This window comes from Procambarus clarkii, chromosome 81, assembly GCF_040958095.1.
Source record: "Procambarus clarkii isolate CNS0578487 chromosome 81, FALCON_Pclarkii_2.0, whole genome shotgun sequence".
NCBI classification, from domain to species: domain Eukaryota; kingdom Metazoa; phylum Arthropoda; class Malacostraca; order Decapoda; family Cambaridae; genus Procambarus; species Procambarus clarkii.
This window is the reverse complement of record NC_091230.1, coordinates 22,450,758-22,468,343: the sequence shown is the minus strand read 5'-3', so window position 1 is coordinate 22,468,343 and position 17,586 is coordinate 22,450,758. Positions and strand designations below refer to the sequence as shown.

General features: G+C 47.5%; 1 protein-coding gene across 23 annotated transcripts in view; it reads left to right on the top strand.

The window, feature by feature from the left end:
• LOC123773018 (cytospin-A) overlaps nucleotides 1–17,586 on the top strand; it is a 424,140-nt gene that overhangs the window by 295,216 nt on the left and 111,338 nt on the right. For 2 of the 23 annotated variants that reach the window (XM_045766504.2, XM_045766502.2), the window contains exon 1: nucleotides 17,423–17,468. The exons of 20 other annotated variants lie outside the window; for them this stretch is intronic. In XM_045766504.2, coding sequence (XP_045622460.1) covers nucleotides 17,454–17,468 — 15 coding nt within the window. In that variant the 5' untranslated portion in view covers nucleotides 17,423–17,453. Of the gene's footprint in view, nucleotides 1–17,422; nucleotides 17,563–17,586 lie in introns of those variants that run through there. One more of the 23 variants, XM_069315365.1, reaches the window with a different exon arrangement.

The following is a 17,586-nucleotide window of genomic DNA, read 5'->3' as shown; positions in this document are numbered from 1 at the left end:
GTAACTAGGAGGAAGTGAGGTCTAGCTCTTAAAGTTGCGACTAGAGGTGGCTTCTATAACTTCTGATTTCAGTCCATTCCAATTTTTTTTGACCAGCCGCGCAGGGTTCGAGGATTTTCATATATTTCTTCGACGTCCTTCCGGTCTCAGTTTTGACTTGTGTCCTACTTCCTCACAGTTTAAAGTAGCTGTCCTGCACCATGTCAGTCCCCCCTCGTCAGTATCTTGTATGTTGTGATCATATTCCCTCTGTTTCTTCCGTCATCTAGGGTTGTAAGGTTTAGGTCCCTTAAAAGTCCTTATAGCTTAACCCTTTTAGCTCTGGCACCAGTCTTGTTACAGACCCGTTGTATTTTTTTTTAAAGTTTGGCTCTATGCCTTCACACGGTGTGGATTCCACGTCGGTGCTGCATATTCCAGTATTGGTCTAACGAGTGTTATGTAGATTGCCTTCAAGGAGATCTGATTCGGGGTTTGTAAACCACGTTCTGATTTATGCCAGCGTCACATATGCTGCCGATGTTGCCCCGTCTATGTGTGAGTGTTGGAGTTGAGTACACTTCTAACTCTCCCCCGAAGCTTGTAATTGCCTTTCCTTTATGGCATAAATACCTTTTAGTCTTCTCTCTCTCTCTCTCTCTCTCTCTCTCTCTCTCTCTCTCTCTCTCTCTCTCTCTCTCTCTCTCTCTCTCTCTCTCTCTCTCTCTCTCTCTCTCTCTCTCCCCCCCCTCTCTCTCTCTCCCCCCCCTCTCTCTCTCTCTCTCTCTCTCTCTCTCTCTCTCTCTCTCTCTCTCTCTCTCTCTCTCTCTCTCTCTCTCTCTCTCTCTCTCTCTCACTCACTCACTCACTCACTCACTCACTCACTCACTCACTCACTCACTCACTCACTCACTTCTCCATCTTTACTACCTTACTTTTTCTACCGTCGTCCTCGGATTGTACATTCCTCATTTGTTGACCAGACCACACACTAGAAGGTGAAGGGACGACGACGACGTTTCGGTCCGTCCTGGACCATTCTCAAGTCGATTGTGAGAATGATCAACTTGACGGACCATCACAATCGACTTGAGAATGGTCCAGGACGGACCGAAACGTCGTCGTCGTCCCTTCACCTTCTAGTGTGTGGTCTGGTCAACACACTTCAGCCACGTTATTGTGACTCATCGCCTGCATTCCTCATTTGCTTCGCGTCATCTACAAACATTGACCGAACATTCACGTTAAACATTCAGCTAACTCAAGAACTGCAGCGGTGCCAGGACCGAGTCTTGGGGACGTCAAGAGTTTCACTCCTTCAGCGGGAAACATCGCCTCTGACCGTGACTGTTTCTTCTGATCTTCAGGTAATGCTTGAGGTTATCTTGAGATGATTTCGGGGCTTTTTAGTGGTCCCCGCGGCCCGGTCCTCGACCAGGCCTCCACCCCCAGGACGCAGCCCGTGACAGCTGACTAACACCCAGGTACCTATTTACTGCTAGGTAACAGGGGCATTCAGGGTGAAAGAAACTTTGCCCATTTGTGCCTCGTGCGGGAATCGAACCCGCGCCACAGAATTACGAGTCCTGCGCGCTATCCACCAGGCTACGAGGCCCCCCACTCGTAAAATTATTACCCAGTTTCACACAGTAACCACAATAGCGTGATGCACCGCATAGACAAAAGTTTGGCGATTAAGGCAGCGTCTGGGATCCTCTTGGACGTAGGTTCGAACCCCCATCACGGCCCCTTGTGGATTTGTTCATTGTTTAGTTATTAGCCGGTTTTAGCCGGTAGTTATCATTAGGGAGCCGGTCGGCCGAGCAGACAGCACGCTGGACTTATGATCCTATGGTCCTGGGTTCGATCCCGGGCGCCGGCGAGAAACAATGGGCAGAGTTTCTTTCACCCTATGTCCCTGTCACCTAGCAGTAAAATAGGTACCTGGGTGTTAGTCATCTGTCACGGGCTGATTCCTGGGGGGTGGAGGCCTGGTCGAGGACCGGGCCGCGGGAACACTAAAGCCCCGAAATCATCTCAAGATAGCCAGTTTAGTACCTTCCCACTTATCCCAGCCTCTCCTCAATACACTCAGTGTTTGTTCTTTTCATCAACGCTGAACAAACAAGACATTAGGAGGAATCTTTTTCCAATTAAACCAAGAAGCAAAGGGCCAGATTCACGAAGCAGTTACGCAAGCACTTACGAACCTGTAAATTTTTTCTCAATCTTTGGCGACTTTGTTTACAATTATTAAACAGTTAGTGAGCTCTGAAGCACCAGGAGGCTGTTTATAACAATAACAACATTTGATTGGCAAGTTGTCATGCTTGTAAACTGTTTAATAAATGTAACCAAAGACGTCAAAGATTGAGAAAAGATGTACGCGTTCGTAAGTGCTTGCGTAACTGCTTCGAAAATGTATATATGCTGGTTAGCATTGTAAATGTGTGGCCACGTTTGTGGTAGAAAATAATAATAATAATAATAAAACTGCTTCGTGAATCTGTTTCAAGAGCAATAGTTGGACGTGTCAAAGCCCTAAACGAGATTATAATCACTACGGAATATTTAGTTTTGTTCAATGAAACACTTAATTGAACACGTGCCGCCAAGCTGGCACTCGCAACCTCGCCAGCGGTGGGTCTGGGGTCACCTCAAGCCTCCAGTCACATGTGCCAATCATATCAATTGTAAACCTCAATAAACTTTAGAAATAACATTTCATTCGCTTGCACCATCGGAGCCTCGACCTCACCGGAGTGGAAGTCACTGGAGTCAGCTCTACCGACCTGGACCCAGATTCACGAAGCCGTTACGCAAGCACTTACGAACGCGTATATCTTTCCTTACTCTTTGACGACTTTGGTTACATTTGTTAAACAGTTTACAAGCATGACAACTTGCCAATCAACTGTTGTTATTGTTATAAACAGCCTCCTGGTGCTTCGGAGCTCATTAACTGTTTAATAGTTGTAAACAAAGCCAGGGAGCTGGTCGGCCGAGCGGACAGCACGCTGGACTTGTGATCCTGTGGTCCTGGGTTCGATCCCAGGCGCCGGCGAGAAACAATGGGCAGAGTTTCTTTCACCCTATGCTCCTGTTACCTAGCAGTAGAAATAGGTACCTGGGTGTTAGTCAGCTGTCACGGGCTGCTTCCTGGGGGTGGAGGCCTGGTCGAGGACCGGGCCGCGGGGACACTAAAAAAAGCTCCGAAATCATCTCAAGATAACCTCAAGATAAGAAGCCGCCAAAGATTGAGAAAGATGTACAGGTTCGTAAGTGCGTGCGTAACTGCTTCGTGAATCTGGTCCCTGACTACGAATTCCCACAATAAGAGCTAAACATGTGTTTAGTCCAACCAATATTGTAATGTAAAATGTAAATGTAAAATCAAACCTGGCGCCTGACGGCTGAGTGGACAGCGCTTCGGATTGGTAGTCCTCAGGTTCCGGGTTCGATCCCCGGTGGAGACGGAGACAAATGGGCAAAAAGTTTCTTTCACCCTGATGCCCCTGTTTCCTAGCAGTAAATAGGTACCTGGGAGTTAGACAGCTGCTACGGGCTGCTTCCTGGGGGGTGTGTAAGAAAAAGGAGGCCTGGTCGAGGACCGGGCCGCGGGGGCCTCGGCCTGCCTGTCCCCCAGACCTGCACCCTCAGCCTGCCTGCCCCCCAGACCCCCACCCTCAGCCTGCCTGCCCCCCAGACCCCCACCCTCAGCCTGCCTGCCCCCCAGACCCCCACCCTCAGCCTGCCTGCCCCCCAGACCCCCACCCTCAGCCTGCCTGCCCCCCAGACCCCCACCCTCAGCCTGCCTGCCCCCCAGACCTGCACCCTCAGGACCAGTAGCCACGGAGACATTCCCAGCCTTCGTCAGCCTCCAGGTCCGCCATCTTGGCCACCACCTCCAGAGCCTCGACCCGCCCCGCGCTCAACCTCAGGTGGCCTTCAACCTGCCTCAAGGTTATGCTTGGTGCAGGCCTCCCACCACTCAGGTGTGTGTGTGTGTGTGTCTACGGGGGAGGGAGGGGGAGAGCTTCGTGCCCCGCCTCTTACCCTTGGGTCTGACCTTCACTCGCCCCGATTATTAGCCCCACACTCGGCCCACTCAGCCCTCAGCCCTCGGCCCACTCAGCCCTCGGCCCACTCAGCCCTCGGCCCACTCAGCCCTCGGCCCACTCAGCCCTCGGCCCACTCAGCCCTCGGCCCACTCAACCCTCGGCCCACTCAACCCTCGGCCCCAGATCATCAGAAATAAAGAGGACTAAGAGAGAGCGTGAACGTGAACTATCAGGAGAGAACGCTAAGTCATTACGACTATACAGCACTGGGAAGGGGTCAGGATCTAGGGTGGGACGGGGGGGGGGGGGAAGAAATGGTGCCCAATCACTTGGACGGTCGGGGATTGAACGCTGACCTGCATGAAGTGAGACCGTCGCTCTACCGTCCAGCCCAAGTGGTTGGGTGGACTAAGAGAGAAAGATAATATTTTGAGGTCAAAGGTCACTTGATAACTTTTCAAAAAAAGAGGTTCATGAATTTTGGGGTGAAATTAGAATAATCAAAAGTTGACACAAAGGGGATAAGGAAGGTCTGGGACGATGCCTCTGGGCTCCATACAACATGAACAAATCCACAAGGGCCGTGACAAGGATTCGAACCTGCGTCCGGGAGCATCCCAGACACTTCCTTAATCGACACTCAATATGTAATGTATTCAAGACAAGACAGACAGTGCTGTATACCGGACAGGTGGGATTGAAATTGACTTAACTACAGCTGTATGTTAGACCTGTATGCACCCTGCTCTTGGTGCATACTGTAACCTCCTGTAATGGTTTAGAAAAGCAGTACAAGGGCTTAAAAATGGGCGTGCACCGCTCCTGTGTCAGGTAAGTCTACCACGGGCTTACCATAGCCCGTGCTACTTAGAACTTTTTTGTTCCAAGTAGCTGAATCTATAACAACAACATTAAAAATGGGAGATACGACAGGCCATTTGATATATACTGTGACAGCCTTAAACATGGAACTTGGAGACTGTCTATCTGTCTGTCTGTCTGTCTGTGTCTTGTAGCCTCTCTCTCTCCCTTGGTACAGCGCCACCTGTAATAATTACCTCTGTACTTGTTCCCGTTCCAAAGAACTACCTAGCTTCTTTGTCCTGCTTGATGGCGTTCTGGGAGATCATTTACCCCTTGTTTTACTTACTTTACTTTCACTTGTGAGAGTTTGGTCCACCAGGCTGTTGCTTGGAGCGGCCCGCAGGCCCACATACCCACCACAGCCCGGTTGGTCCGGCACTCCTTGGAGGAAACTATCTAGTTTTCTCTTGAAGATGTCCACGGTTGTTCCGGCAATATTTCTTATACTCGCTGGGAGGATGTTGAACAACTGCGGACCTCTGATGTTTATACAGTGTTCTCTGATTGTGCCTATGGCACCTCTGCTCTTTACTGATTCTATTCTGGATTTCCTTCCATATCGTTCACTCCAGTATGTTGTTATTTTACTGTGTAGATTTGGGACCTGTCCCTCCAGTATATCCCTCCACGTGCTCATTATTTGATATATCTCTCGTCTCCTTTCTAGCGAGTACATTTGGACAGCTTTGAGACGCTCCGAATAATTTAGGTGCTTTATCGCGTTTATGTATGCCATATATGTTATCTGTAGTAGGCATCCATCAGTCGCAGGAGACTATGGAGTTGCGCTCTGGTTGTCGGTCTGAGTGACCTCTCCAGGGCGCAAAGCCTGGGTAGGTTGATACGGGGGGGGGGGGGGGGAGAGGCTGTTACCCATGCAGCAGGTGCCCCCCTCTCCACGGCGTCGAAAGTCTCCAATGGAAAGGCACGCGCCAATACGACTGGTTCCAGCGCCGTCGCAGAAACTGTCAGACCGAGGTTGAAGGCAACAACGAACTGCCCCTAGAGGGCTCCAGCTCCGGAGTTAACCTCGAAGTTGGTAAAAGAAGACACAGGGACCCCAAACCCGGAGACCACCGTGGTCGGGGTCGGAGAAGAACCACCCCAGTACTCCCTCTATTTCAGCATTATCTCCTGCTCTGAAGGGGGGTAAGTGAGCACTGAGCAGTACTCGAGACGGGACAGCACAAACGGTTTGAAGAGTACAACCATTGTCATGGTTGATCCCTGGATTTGACTGTTCTGGTAATCCATCCTATCATTTATCTGGCTGAGGAAATATTTACTTGGTTATGCTCCTTACACGTTAAGTCGTCAGACATCATTAATCCTCTTCTGATAATGATAGAACTACTGCCATAAACACATTATTAGACAAAGTATTTTGTTATCTACTCTTTGACCTCGTAGGGGGGTATCTACTCTTTGGGGGCCTCGTAGCCTGGTGGATAGCGCGCAGGACTCGTAATTCTGTGGCGCGGGTTCGATTCCCGCACGAGGCAGAAACAAATGGGCACAGTTTCTTTCACCCTGAATGCCTCTGTTACCTAGCAGTAAATAGGTACCTGGGAGGTAGTCAGCTGTCACGGGCTGCTTCCTGGGGGTGGAGGCCTGGTCGAGGACCGGGCCGCGGGGACACTAAAGCCCCGAAATCATCTCAAGATAGATCTACTCTTTGACTCCCCAGCTGACGAACTCTACTCTTCTGACTTTCAGTTTGCAAACAAACTCTGGTTACTCGACAACCTTTGTAGTTTGGTGATGTCCAAACTACTGTAGATTGTCCAGTACTCCGGCGCTCAAGGGAGCGCTGCTCTCTTAAGTGTACTATTGTTTATGCATAACATTGTTTACTTGATTTGTTGCTCGGCCCGCTTGTTGGGCCACACTCGGCCCGCTTGTTGGGCCACACTTGGCCCGCTTGTTGGTCCACATTCCACTTTCACTTCCCCCACCATCCCAGCCTCAAGCCTACACATTCCACTCATAATATCTATTTGCAACCCACCTCAACCGTGCAACAATCTCTTCCCCCCCCCCCTCATTCTTTCCCTCATTTGAATCAGCGTTCAATCTCCGACCGTCCAAGTGGTTGGGGCACCATTCCTTTCCCCTATCCCATCCCAAATCCTTGCCCTGACCCCCTTCCAAGTACTATATAGTCTTAATGGCTTGGCGCTTTCCCCCCTGATAATTCCATTCCCCCCTTCTTCTCCCTCCCTACACCATTTTCACCTGCCCCCCCCCCTCTCACACCTCTCTGAAGCCTCAATCTCACGCCTCCGTAACTCCGGAAGGAAGTATGACAGGTGGCTGTCAGCGACCAGACATGTTGACTACACTACCGTCTCCGCGCCTCGTCCCCCGGAAGAATTTAAGAGTCAGAGAGAGAGAGAGACCTGGGGGTTGATATCACGCCAGACTTGTCCCCTGAAGCTCATATCAAGAGGATAACATCAGCAGCATATGCCAGCTTGGCTAACATAAGGACGGCCTTTAGAAACTTGTGTATTAATATTATTTTGCTGTGAAGGGCGAGTTTATTGGGTAGCGTCACTCAAGTTCAAGTTCAAGTATGTTTATTGAGATAAGCAATAAATACATCTCAAAGGGATAGAGTAGCTTAGGCTATTTCTACCCCCCTAGCGTCACTCATCCCGCGAGTGAATGTACCGCCATAGCAACATGTACAACAACCCCCCCCCCCTCCGACCCTTCTTCACAATAGGAAGAACACCAGGCTGTAGTGTTCAGCAGGTTGTTCACTCGTGCCCAGAAGCGACAGGTCTAACGCCTCCCCCAAGGATGTGAAAGTCTTTCAGGTGCATTTCTTCTCCTATCTATTTGTTTTGGAATGTAATCACTGCGCGGCTGGCAGACACCACACGAGTTTGGTGCCCGAGTGCACGTGTTCACTAGCATGTTCTTGTTTTAGAACACACAGAAATCACAATAGCGTTATGCATAAATGAACAAATTAAATATGTTCATTGATGCATCACGCTATTGTGATTTCTGTGTGTAATGAAGTAAGGGCGAAGAGGGAGAACGGCCTATTGACATAGCTCGAGTGCAGGGGGGAGTTGTGTAAAACCCTGGTTTGTTTCTCGGAGAGGCTGCAGGATCCAGTAAGTTCAGTAGAACTTCGGTTTCAACTCTTTTGACCATGTCGTAGGTCAGTCGATTAAGGCAGCGTCTGGGATCATCTCGGATGTAGGTTCGAATCCTCGTCACGACCCTTGTGGATTTGTTGTTTGTTGTTTTAGATTCAGCTACTTATAACAAAAGTTCCAAAGTAGCACGGGCTATGGTGAGCCCCGTAGTGGACTTAGCTGGCACAGGAGCGGGATCTAGTAAGTTCAGTAGAACTTCGGTTTCAACCCTTTTACCCTGTCGTAGCTCAGTCGATTAAGGCAGTGTCTGGGATGCTCCCGGACGCAGGTTCGAATCCTCGTCACGGCCCTTGTGGATTTGTCTGTAGACTGATCTCTCTCTCTCTGATGGAGTCGGCCGGTCTGATGGGCATTTTGTATACAAGATGTATACAAATATGGGTATATTTTATACATGTATAAATTCTTTCTAAATGTAATGCATTTGAATAAGGACCGTCTTTGCCGGGGTGGTAGTTAGTGTCGAGCACTCAGCCCATTACAAGTATTAAAGCGTTCAGATGTAATCATGGAAGCTCAGGAGAGAGAGAGAGAGAGAGAGAGATGAGAACCAATACTTGGTGGCAGCTGTTAATATTAAACAGAGACTGTAAACTCTCTCCAGTATTGGAGAGGTTTACTATATGACCGTATACAGAGGTTTACTATATGACCGTATACAGAGGTTTACTATATGACCGTACCCCGTCTTCTGTTGGGTCATCACCCCCACCCCCACACCCCCCCTTGAGCCAACCTGTCCTCCTACATAGAACGTCGCATTTCGATCGCAAGCGTTACATACGGCCCAAAAATTGTCGTACTAGAAAGTGAAAGCGGCTGGCGAAAGTGACGTACTGTCCCGTTTTCTGTTGTGGGTCCTCTGGTAGGTTAAGGGCCCACACTTTAAACTGACCGTTTTCTTGACGTTGGGAATATATATATATATACTATATATATATATATATATATATATATATATATATATATATATATATATATATATATATATATATATATATATATATATATATATATATATATATATATGATGAAGATTAAGCCACCCACGAGGTGGTAAGGGCATGAATAGCCCGTAAATGGTAGATTATCAGTATGGTAGCTCCGAATTGACGTCTTGTGCGTATTCTTACGCCCTCGTGTGTGTCTTGAGCAGTTCTTCACTCCGGCCACGTTGGTCGTCCTCTCCCCGGCCTTCTTCCCACACCTCTCAACAACAGTTTATGATAGCTGTCAACGCGTGAGTGAGCTGCATGTTATATTTGTTTATGTTGCTGACAGCTGAGAGGAGAGAGAGAGAGAGAGAGAGAGAGAGAGAGAGAGAGAGAGAGAGAGAGAGAGAGAGAGAGAGAGAGAGAGAGAGAGAGAGAGAGAGAGAGACAGACAGAGAGACAGACAGAGAGACAGACAGAGAGACAGTCAGAGAGACAGACAGAGAGAGAGAGAGAGAGAGAGAGAGAGAGAGAGAGAGAGAGAGAGAGAGAGAGAGAGAGAGAGAGAGAGAGAGAGAGAGACAGACAGACAGACAGAGAGACAGACAGAGAGACAGACAGAGAGACAGACAGAGATAGACAGACAGACAGAGATAGCTAACTAACTAGCTAGCTAGCTAACTAATTAGTTAAATTCGATCACAGTCACTTCTCTACTAAATGTCAATTCTCACTACCTTGATGATAATCAAAGTTCCCTTTAATGCTACTTTTGGCTAATTTGGGTGTTAGGTTTACCCCCTTCGACGTGGTCCTGTCGTGTCTGTACCTGCTCGGCACCCAGTATCTTGCACGTCGTGATCATATCCCCGATGGTTCTTCTTTCCTCCAACGACATGACGTGTCTGATTGTGTGCATCGGCCTATTTCTGTTGTTGGTCACCTAAGGTTATGCTTCCCGACCCTTCGCGACCAGGGGAAGACCTAGTCGAGGACCGGGCCGCGGGGACGTTGAGCCCCGAAATAATTGCAAGGTAACCAGCACAAACACCAGAGGTACACAGGACAACGTCACCAGCATATGTGAAGATTGATTGATGAAGATTAAGCCACCCAAAAGGTGGCACGGGCATGAATAGCCCGTAAGTGGTGGCCCTTTTGAGCCATTTACAAGTATCAAGAGCTGATACTGGAGATCTGTGGCGGCGCAACTGCACCCTGCGTGACGGGAGATGTCTCCCGTGAAGCTGGTGAACACGAGAACAAGGTTTTTAATGACTTTTAATAAGAACTCTAACAAGACCATAGCCTACGTCATACCAGTTTTGGAGTATGCAGCACCGGCACGCAATCCTGATCTTGAAGAATATAAAGAGGACTGGAAACGTCCAGAGGTTCTTAAGAGCTATTCATGCCCGTGCCGCCTCTTGCGTAGCTTAATCTTCATCAATCAATCAATTCAGAGGTTTACAGTAGGGCTGCAACTAGTTACAGCCCCGCTCCTGTGCCACGTAAGTCCACATCGGGCTCACCATAGCCCGTGCTACTTGGAACTTTTTGTTCCAAGTAGCGAATCTTAAACAACAACAACAGTACGGCTGGTACCCAAGACAATAGGACATACCTGGGAAGGTGCGTGAATGGAGCTCAACCTAAGAATTGTAATGTAGAAAGGCCAGCGGGATATGATTACTACATACAAAATACTGAAAGGAACATAAAAGGTGGACAATGACACCCCTTTCCAGTAGAGCAATTATATAACAAAAGTACATTGGTAAAAGTTAGACTCAAAGGAGTCTGTCTGGCAAGAAGATGCTTGTGTTTTGTGTGGAGTGGAAAACAAACATATTATACTGAGAGAAGTTGTGGAAGCCACCTCCATGCGGACTTTCAAGCTGAAATACGGCAGTAATCTTGAGGGTCAAGAGCATAGAACCATCAGGACCCAGGAGCTACAGTTCCACTCCCTCTTCGACATTTCGAAGGGGGAGTGGAATTGCATTTCATCTGATCCTTGGTGTGATTGCATTTGCATTACATTGATACCTGGTTGATGGGGTTCTGGGAGTTCTTCTACTCCCCAAGCCCGGCCCGAGGCCAGGCTCGACTTGTGAGAGTTTGGTCCACCAGGCTGTTGCTTGGAGCGGCCCGCAGGCCCACATATACCTGGTTGATGGGGTTCTGGGAGTTCTTCTACTCCCCAAGCCCGGCCCGAGGCCAGGCTCGACTTGTGAGAGTTTGGTCCACCAGGCTGTTGCTTGGAGCGGCCCGCAGGCCCACATATACCTGGTTGATGGGGTTCTGGGAGTTCTTCTACTCCCCAAGCCCGGCCCGAGGCCAGGCTCGACTTGTGAGAGTTTGGTCCACCAGGCTGTTGCTTGGAGCGGCCCTCAGGCCTACATACCCACCACAACCCGGCTGATCCGGAACTTCTCTTAGAAAACCGTCCAGTTTTCTCTTGAAGATGTCCACTGTTGTTCCGGCAATATTTCTTATAGTCGCTGGGAGGACGTTGAACAACCTGGGACCTCTGATGTTTACATAGAACCTTCGTCCTTCGTCTGATTGTATTTTTGTGGGTTAGATTTCCTCACTAGAATCGTCATAGGCTTTGTCGGGTGTAACTGCAAAGACAATTGGGTAAGTTTAGCCGCTGGGGACAATGGGAATCTTGGTAGTGCCTGCCTGGGGCCAGATTCACGAAAGCACTTACGAACCTGTCCATCTTTTCTCAATCTTTGGCGGCTTTGTTTACAACTATTAAGCAGTTAGTGAGCTTCGAAGCACCAGGAGGCTGTTTATAACAATAACAACAGTTGATTGGCAAGTTTTCATGCTTGTAAACTGTTTAATAAATGTAACCAAAGCCGTCAAAGATTGAGGAAAGATGTACACGTTCGTAAGTGCTTGCGTGAATCTGGCCCCAGGTCGCCTGCTGCTGCTGCTGCTGCTGCTGCTGCTGCTGCTGCTGCTGCTGCTGCTGCTGCTGCTGCTGGACACAATGGTGGCTGGCCAGGGGCGGCGCCGCGCTAACCCACCTACCGCTCATTTTACGCTTTGCAGGTGATGTTATGCAAATTATTGTCGATTCGGTGTTTGGTACGAGAGGGCGTGGGAGGGACACACGTACGCATGCACGCACATGCAGGCACGTACACACAGGACTCGTAATCCTGTGGCCCGGGTTCGATTCCCGGACCAGGCAGAAACAAATGGGCAAAGTTTGTTTCACCTTGATGCCCCCTGTTACCTGGCGGTAAATAGGTACCTGGGAGTTAGACAGGTGTTACGGGCTGCTTCCTGGGGATATGTGTGTGTGGGTAAAACAAAAAATTGTTAGTAGTTAGTAACAGTTGATTGATTGCCAGCTGAGAGGCGGGTCGAAAGAGCAGAGCTCAACCCCCGCAAGCACAACTAGGCAAATATATATATATATATATATATATATATATATATATATATATATATATATATATATATATATATATATATATATATATATATATATATATATATATATATATATAGTTTGTAGTATATATAGACAGTTTGTATGTATATATATACATACAAACTTGAATGGTCCCCAAACCATTCAAGTTTCTTATATATTAGTTTTAAGATTGTATGACAAAAGAATAATCCAAGTCTAAGGTAGCGGGACTAGGCTTCCAGCATATCACATCAGAATTGACCAACTTCAATTTCAATTAAATAATGGATACCCACTAAGCAACGAGGTGAGAGATAGGTTATCTAATACCACTTGTAACACCTCCCGTTCCTGATACCCACAGTTTAGTAAGAGAAGATGCAACCAGGATCAACATTGCAATCAGAATTGAGTTTTATTATTATTATTATTATTATTATTTACCACAGACGTGGCCGGACATTTACAATGCTAACCAGCATATATACATTTTCTTCTGTCCTCCATGGACAGGGTTAGAGAAGTGTTAAACATATAGTTCAAGGGTTTATTGAACAATCAACCACAGAAGGTGATTCGGTGCTTTTAAAATGCTAAGCTAACCTACATACATAAATACATAGATACACAGATTTATGTATGCCCTACATAAAGTGTTTGATGTGTCAAAATTGAGTGTGGGAACCATATATATGAATCCAGCAAGGCCCCTCTCCGTGTCCTCTCAGTGATACGTAAATAATACTGTGACGAAAGCAGTAATATGCTTAGCAAACGCAGAATTGTGCAAAAATTGAAATGATGATGATATCCTGTTTAGGAATCAACCCGTTCTCGCACTTTCTTACAGTCAATATTGACTTATTAAATACGTGCATATGTGACATACTAATTTATTGTGAATATTTTAGTTTACCTTGAAAAGCTTCATAGAAAACATCGACCTTACCTAACCTTCTTAGCATATTAAGATAAGCATCTTATTGCTTCGTAATTGCAATTATTACTTATACGGGGAAAAAACACATGTGAATTGCCGTCAAGAGGACAAGGAACCCCAGAGCGGCAATGGTGTGTCTGAGGATAATGGGTATCATTAGTGTGTGTTGACCCTGACCTTGTTGCACGCCTGCAATGTTGACCAGTGCTATCGCTTCCTATAATTTTCAGAGGGCCGAGGGTTGCGTTGCACGCTACAGGTTGGTGAGCGTGCAAACGCCGTTGCTCTTCGCAACAAATAAGTTCAAAAGACAGCAAAATGGCGAGTTTGTGTCAGGTTCTGAAACTTCCCTGTCAGTGACGTAGCTTCTCAGACTTTGTGGCAGGCTTAAAGTCTGGACCTGCGTGTGGCGGGCAGCGGAAGGCTGAACGTCTGGGATAAGGTACCAGCCAAAGCGGAACATAAATATGTTTGATAGGCGTGACATACGTGATGAGGAGGAGGAGGGCCGTGTGGGAGGTGTCGAGGCAGGCTTTGTTACCATGGGAGAGGTGGTGTGGGAGGAGGTACAGGGGGTCAAGGCTGGCTGGGCCCCTCCCATGCACACCTTCCATTATCATCCATATCTCACCATCATCTTCTTCTTGGTGCGGTGTCCGCTGCAACTTATAAATACATGAATACAGGTAATATCTCGGTGATTGTGTGTTGTAATATGTGTTATTGTAAGTCAGCCGTGTGTCTTGAAGGAGGGGGAGGGGGCTGGTCTTACAAGGGGAGGCTGGTCTTACAAGGGGAGGGGGCTGGTCTTACAAGGGGGGCTTACAGAGCCAGGGTGTCCGGGTTCTCCTTAATTGTCCTCCACAAAAACGTGGTTTATAATTTTTGTGTTTTTGATTCGGCACTAAGCAGAATTTAGTTTTTGTTTCTCATTTATTTGTTCGTTTTAAGTCTACTTTTACACTATTTTAAGCCATTCTTATGAATACCTTTTAATGTACAATATCACACCAATACGTCTATGAGACAATATCTCATTGGTAGCTATTTACTGCTAGGTAACAGGGTCATCAGGGTGAAAGAAACATTTTTGGCCATATTTTTTTTTTTTTTTTTTTTTTTTTTTTTTTTTTTTTTTTTTTTTTTTTTTTTTTTTTTTTGAGATATATACAAGAGTTGTTACATTCTTGTAGAGCCACTAGTACGCGTAGCGTTTCGGGCAAGTCCTTAATCCTATGGTCCCTGGAATACGATCCCCTGCCGCGAAGAATCGTTTTTTCATCCAAGTACACATTTTACTGTTGCGTTAAACAGAGGCTACAGTTAAGGAATTGCGCCCAGTAAATCCTCCCCGGCCAGGATACGAACCCATGACATAGCGCTCGCGGAACGCCAGGCGAGGTCTTACCACTACACCACGGAGACTAAATTTGTCTCCGCCTCCATCGGGGATCGAACCCGGAACCTCAGGACTACGTATCCGAAGCGCTGTCCACTCAGCTGTCTCTCTCTCTCTGATGATAAAATGTGTATATTATGATTATATGTGTTTCTTGTTTTTGCTTCCCTAGTTATTAGGTTTTATTTATTTTGTAAGTTGTTCTGCAACCTGTCTCTTGGCAACACTTTGGTTCTGCAACCTGTCTCTTGGCAACACTTTGGTTCTCCAACCTGTCTCTTGGCAACACTTTGGTTCTCCAACCTGTCTCTTGGCAACACTTTGGTTCTGCAACCTGTCTCTTGGCAACACTTTGGTTCTCCAACCTGTCTCTTGGCAACACTTTGGTTCTGCAACCTGTCTCTTGGCAACACTTTGGTTCTGCAACCTGTCTCTTGGCAACACTTTGGTTCTCCAACCTGTCTCTTGGCAACACTTTGGTTCTGCAACCTGTCTCTTGGCAACACTTTGGTTCTGCAACCTGTCTCTTGGCAACACTTTGGTTCTCCAACCTGTCTCTTGGCAACACTATGGTTCTCCAACCTGTCTCTTGGCAACACTTTGGTTCTCCAACCTGTCTCTTGGCAACACTTTGGTTCTCCAACCTGTCTCTTGGCAACACTTTGGTTCTGCAACCTGTCTCTTGGCAACACTTTGGTTCTGCAACCTGTCTCTTGGCAACACTTTGGTTCTCCAACCTGTCTCTTGGCAACACTATGGTTCTGCAACCTGTCTCTTGGCAACACTTTGGTTCTCCAACCTGTCTCTTGGCAACACTTTGGTTCTCCAACCTGTCTCTTGGCAACACTTTGGTTCTCCAACCTGTCTCTTGGCAACACTTTGGTTCTGCAACCTGTCTCTTGGCAACACTTTGGTTCTCCAACCTGTCTCTTGGCAACACTTTGGTTCTGCAACCTGTCTCTTGGCAACACTTTGGTTCTGCAACCTGTCTCTTGGCAACACTTTGGTTCTGCAACCTGTCTCTTGGCAACACTTTGGTTCTCCAACCTGTCTCTTGGCAACACTTTGGTTCTGCAACCTGTCTCTTGGCAACACTTTGGTTCTCCAACCTGTCTCTTGGCAACACTTTGAGCCTTCCCAAATGTGTTGTAAAGTTGTACAAGCTGGAGATTAGATGTATTAACTACCAACTCTTAATAATTTTCTCATGGGCTGTGTGCTTTGTGTATAGCTTTGCAGATAGGCCCTAACCTAGGTAAAAGAAAAAAATACAGACATTAAAAAAGATATTAATGTGTACATTAATGTGTACAACTTGGCATAGAGAATTGGTGTGTGTGTGTGTGTGTATTCACCTAGTTGTGCTTGCTTGCGGGGGTGCGTGCATGTGTGTGTTGCCGTGGTGCGTGTGTGTGAGTGTGTTGCTGGGGTGCGTGCATGTGTGAGTTGCTGGAGTGTGTGTTGGTTGCGGGTGGTGTGTGTGTGTGTGTGTGTGTGTTGGTTGCGGGTGGTGTGTGTGTGTGTGTGTTGGTTGCGGGTGGTGTGTGTGTGTGTTGGTTGCGGGTGGTGTGTGTGTGTGTGTTGGTTGCGGGTGGTGTGTGTATGTGTGTTGGTTGCGGGTGGTGTGTGTGTGTGTGTTGGTTGCGGGTGGTGTGTGTGTGTGTGTTGGTTGCGGGTGGTGTGTGTGTGTGTGTTGGTTGCGGGTGGTGTGTGTGTGTGTGTGTGTTGGTTGCGGGTGGTGTGTGTGTGTGTGTGTGTTGGTTGCGGGTGGTGTGTGTGTGTGTGTGTTGGTTGCGGGTGGTGTGTGTGTGTGTTGGTTGCGGGTGGTGTGTGTGTGTGTGTTGGTTGCGGGTGGTGTGTGTGTGTGTGTTGGTTGCGGGTGGTGTGTGTGTGTGTGTTGGTTGCGGGTGGTGTGTGTGTGTGTGTTGGTTGCGGGTGGTGTGTGTGTGTGTGTGTTGGTTGCGGGTGGTGTGTGTGTGTGTGTTGGTTGCGGGTGGTGTGTGCGTGCGTACATGACATTAAAGCGGCACCAGTTGTTGAAGTATTAACTGTTCTAGAGTGCCATTCAGTCGTTGTAACGGTCAGTCCCATCCCCCCCCCTCCCCCCGACAACTTTTGCGTTAGTGAACGCACTCCAACCGTAACGCCTCGCACGCAATAACACACTGTACTGCCTTATGCACGCACGTGTCTTCAAGTTTATATGAGAAACATTACAGGAGCTATCCAGGAAATTTCCTGCTTGATTGGACTCCTTTTTTAAATCTTTGCAAATTATCCTATAATCATTAAAGTCGATTACATAATGACGGGTTACTTAATTTAACAATTGATAAGCGTAATTGTTAAATTAAGTAACGGCACATTGTAATGTCCGCAAGTTAATGTTTTAGCTGATTTTAAGATTGAAATGTTGCCAACTAAATTTATTACTAGAGAAATATTAATGTGATTTAGATGAATATGAGGTAATATTTCTGTTGTTGGGAGAGATAAATGGGAGGGATATATGAGTGTTGTTGTTGATTTAGGGTGAATGTAAATGGTTGTTTAGAGTAGTTTGTGGTGGTTGAGGGTTGAGAACAGTGAGGTGCGGGGGCGCGCGCGCCATCTCTTGCCGCGGACCCGCACTACATTTAAATTCTCCTCCGGAAAGTGAAAGGAGGAGGATGGGCCCTCCACGGGTGAGTTATTTTGGCCTTTACCTCGCCCTTGAACTTGAGTTTTATCCCTCAGTCCGGCCGTGATAGCGGCCAAGCACCGGCGCACGTGTTGCAGGTGTTAGATCGCGTGTTATCGCTG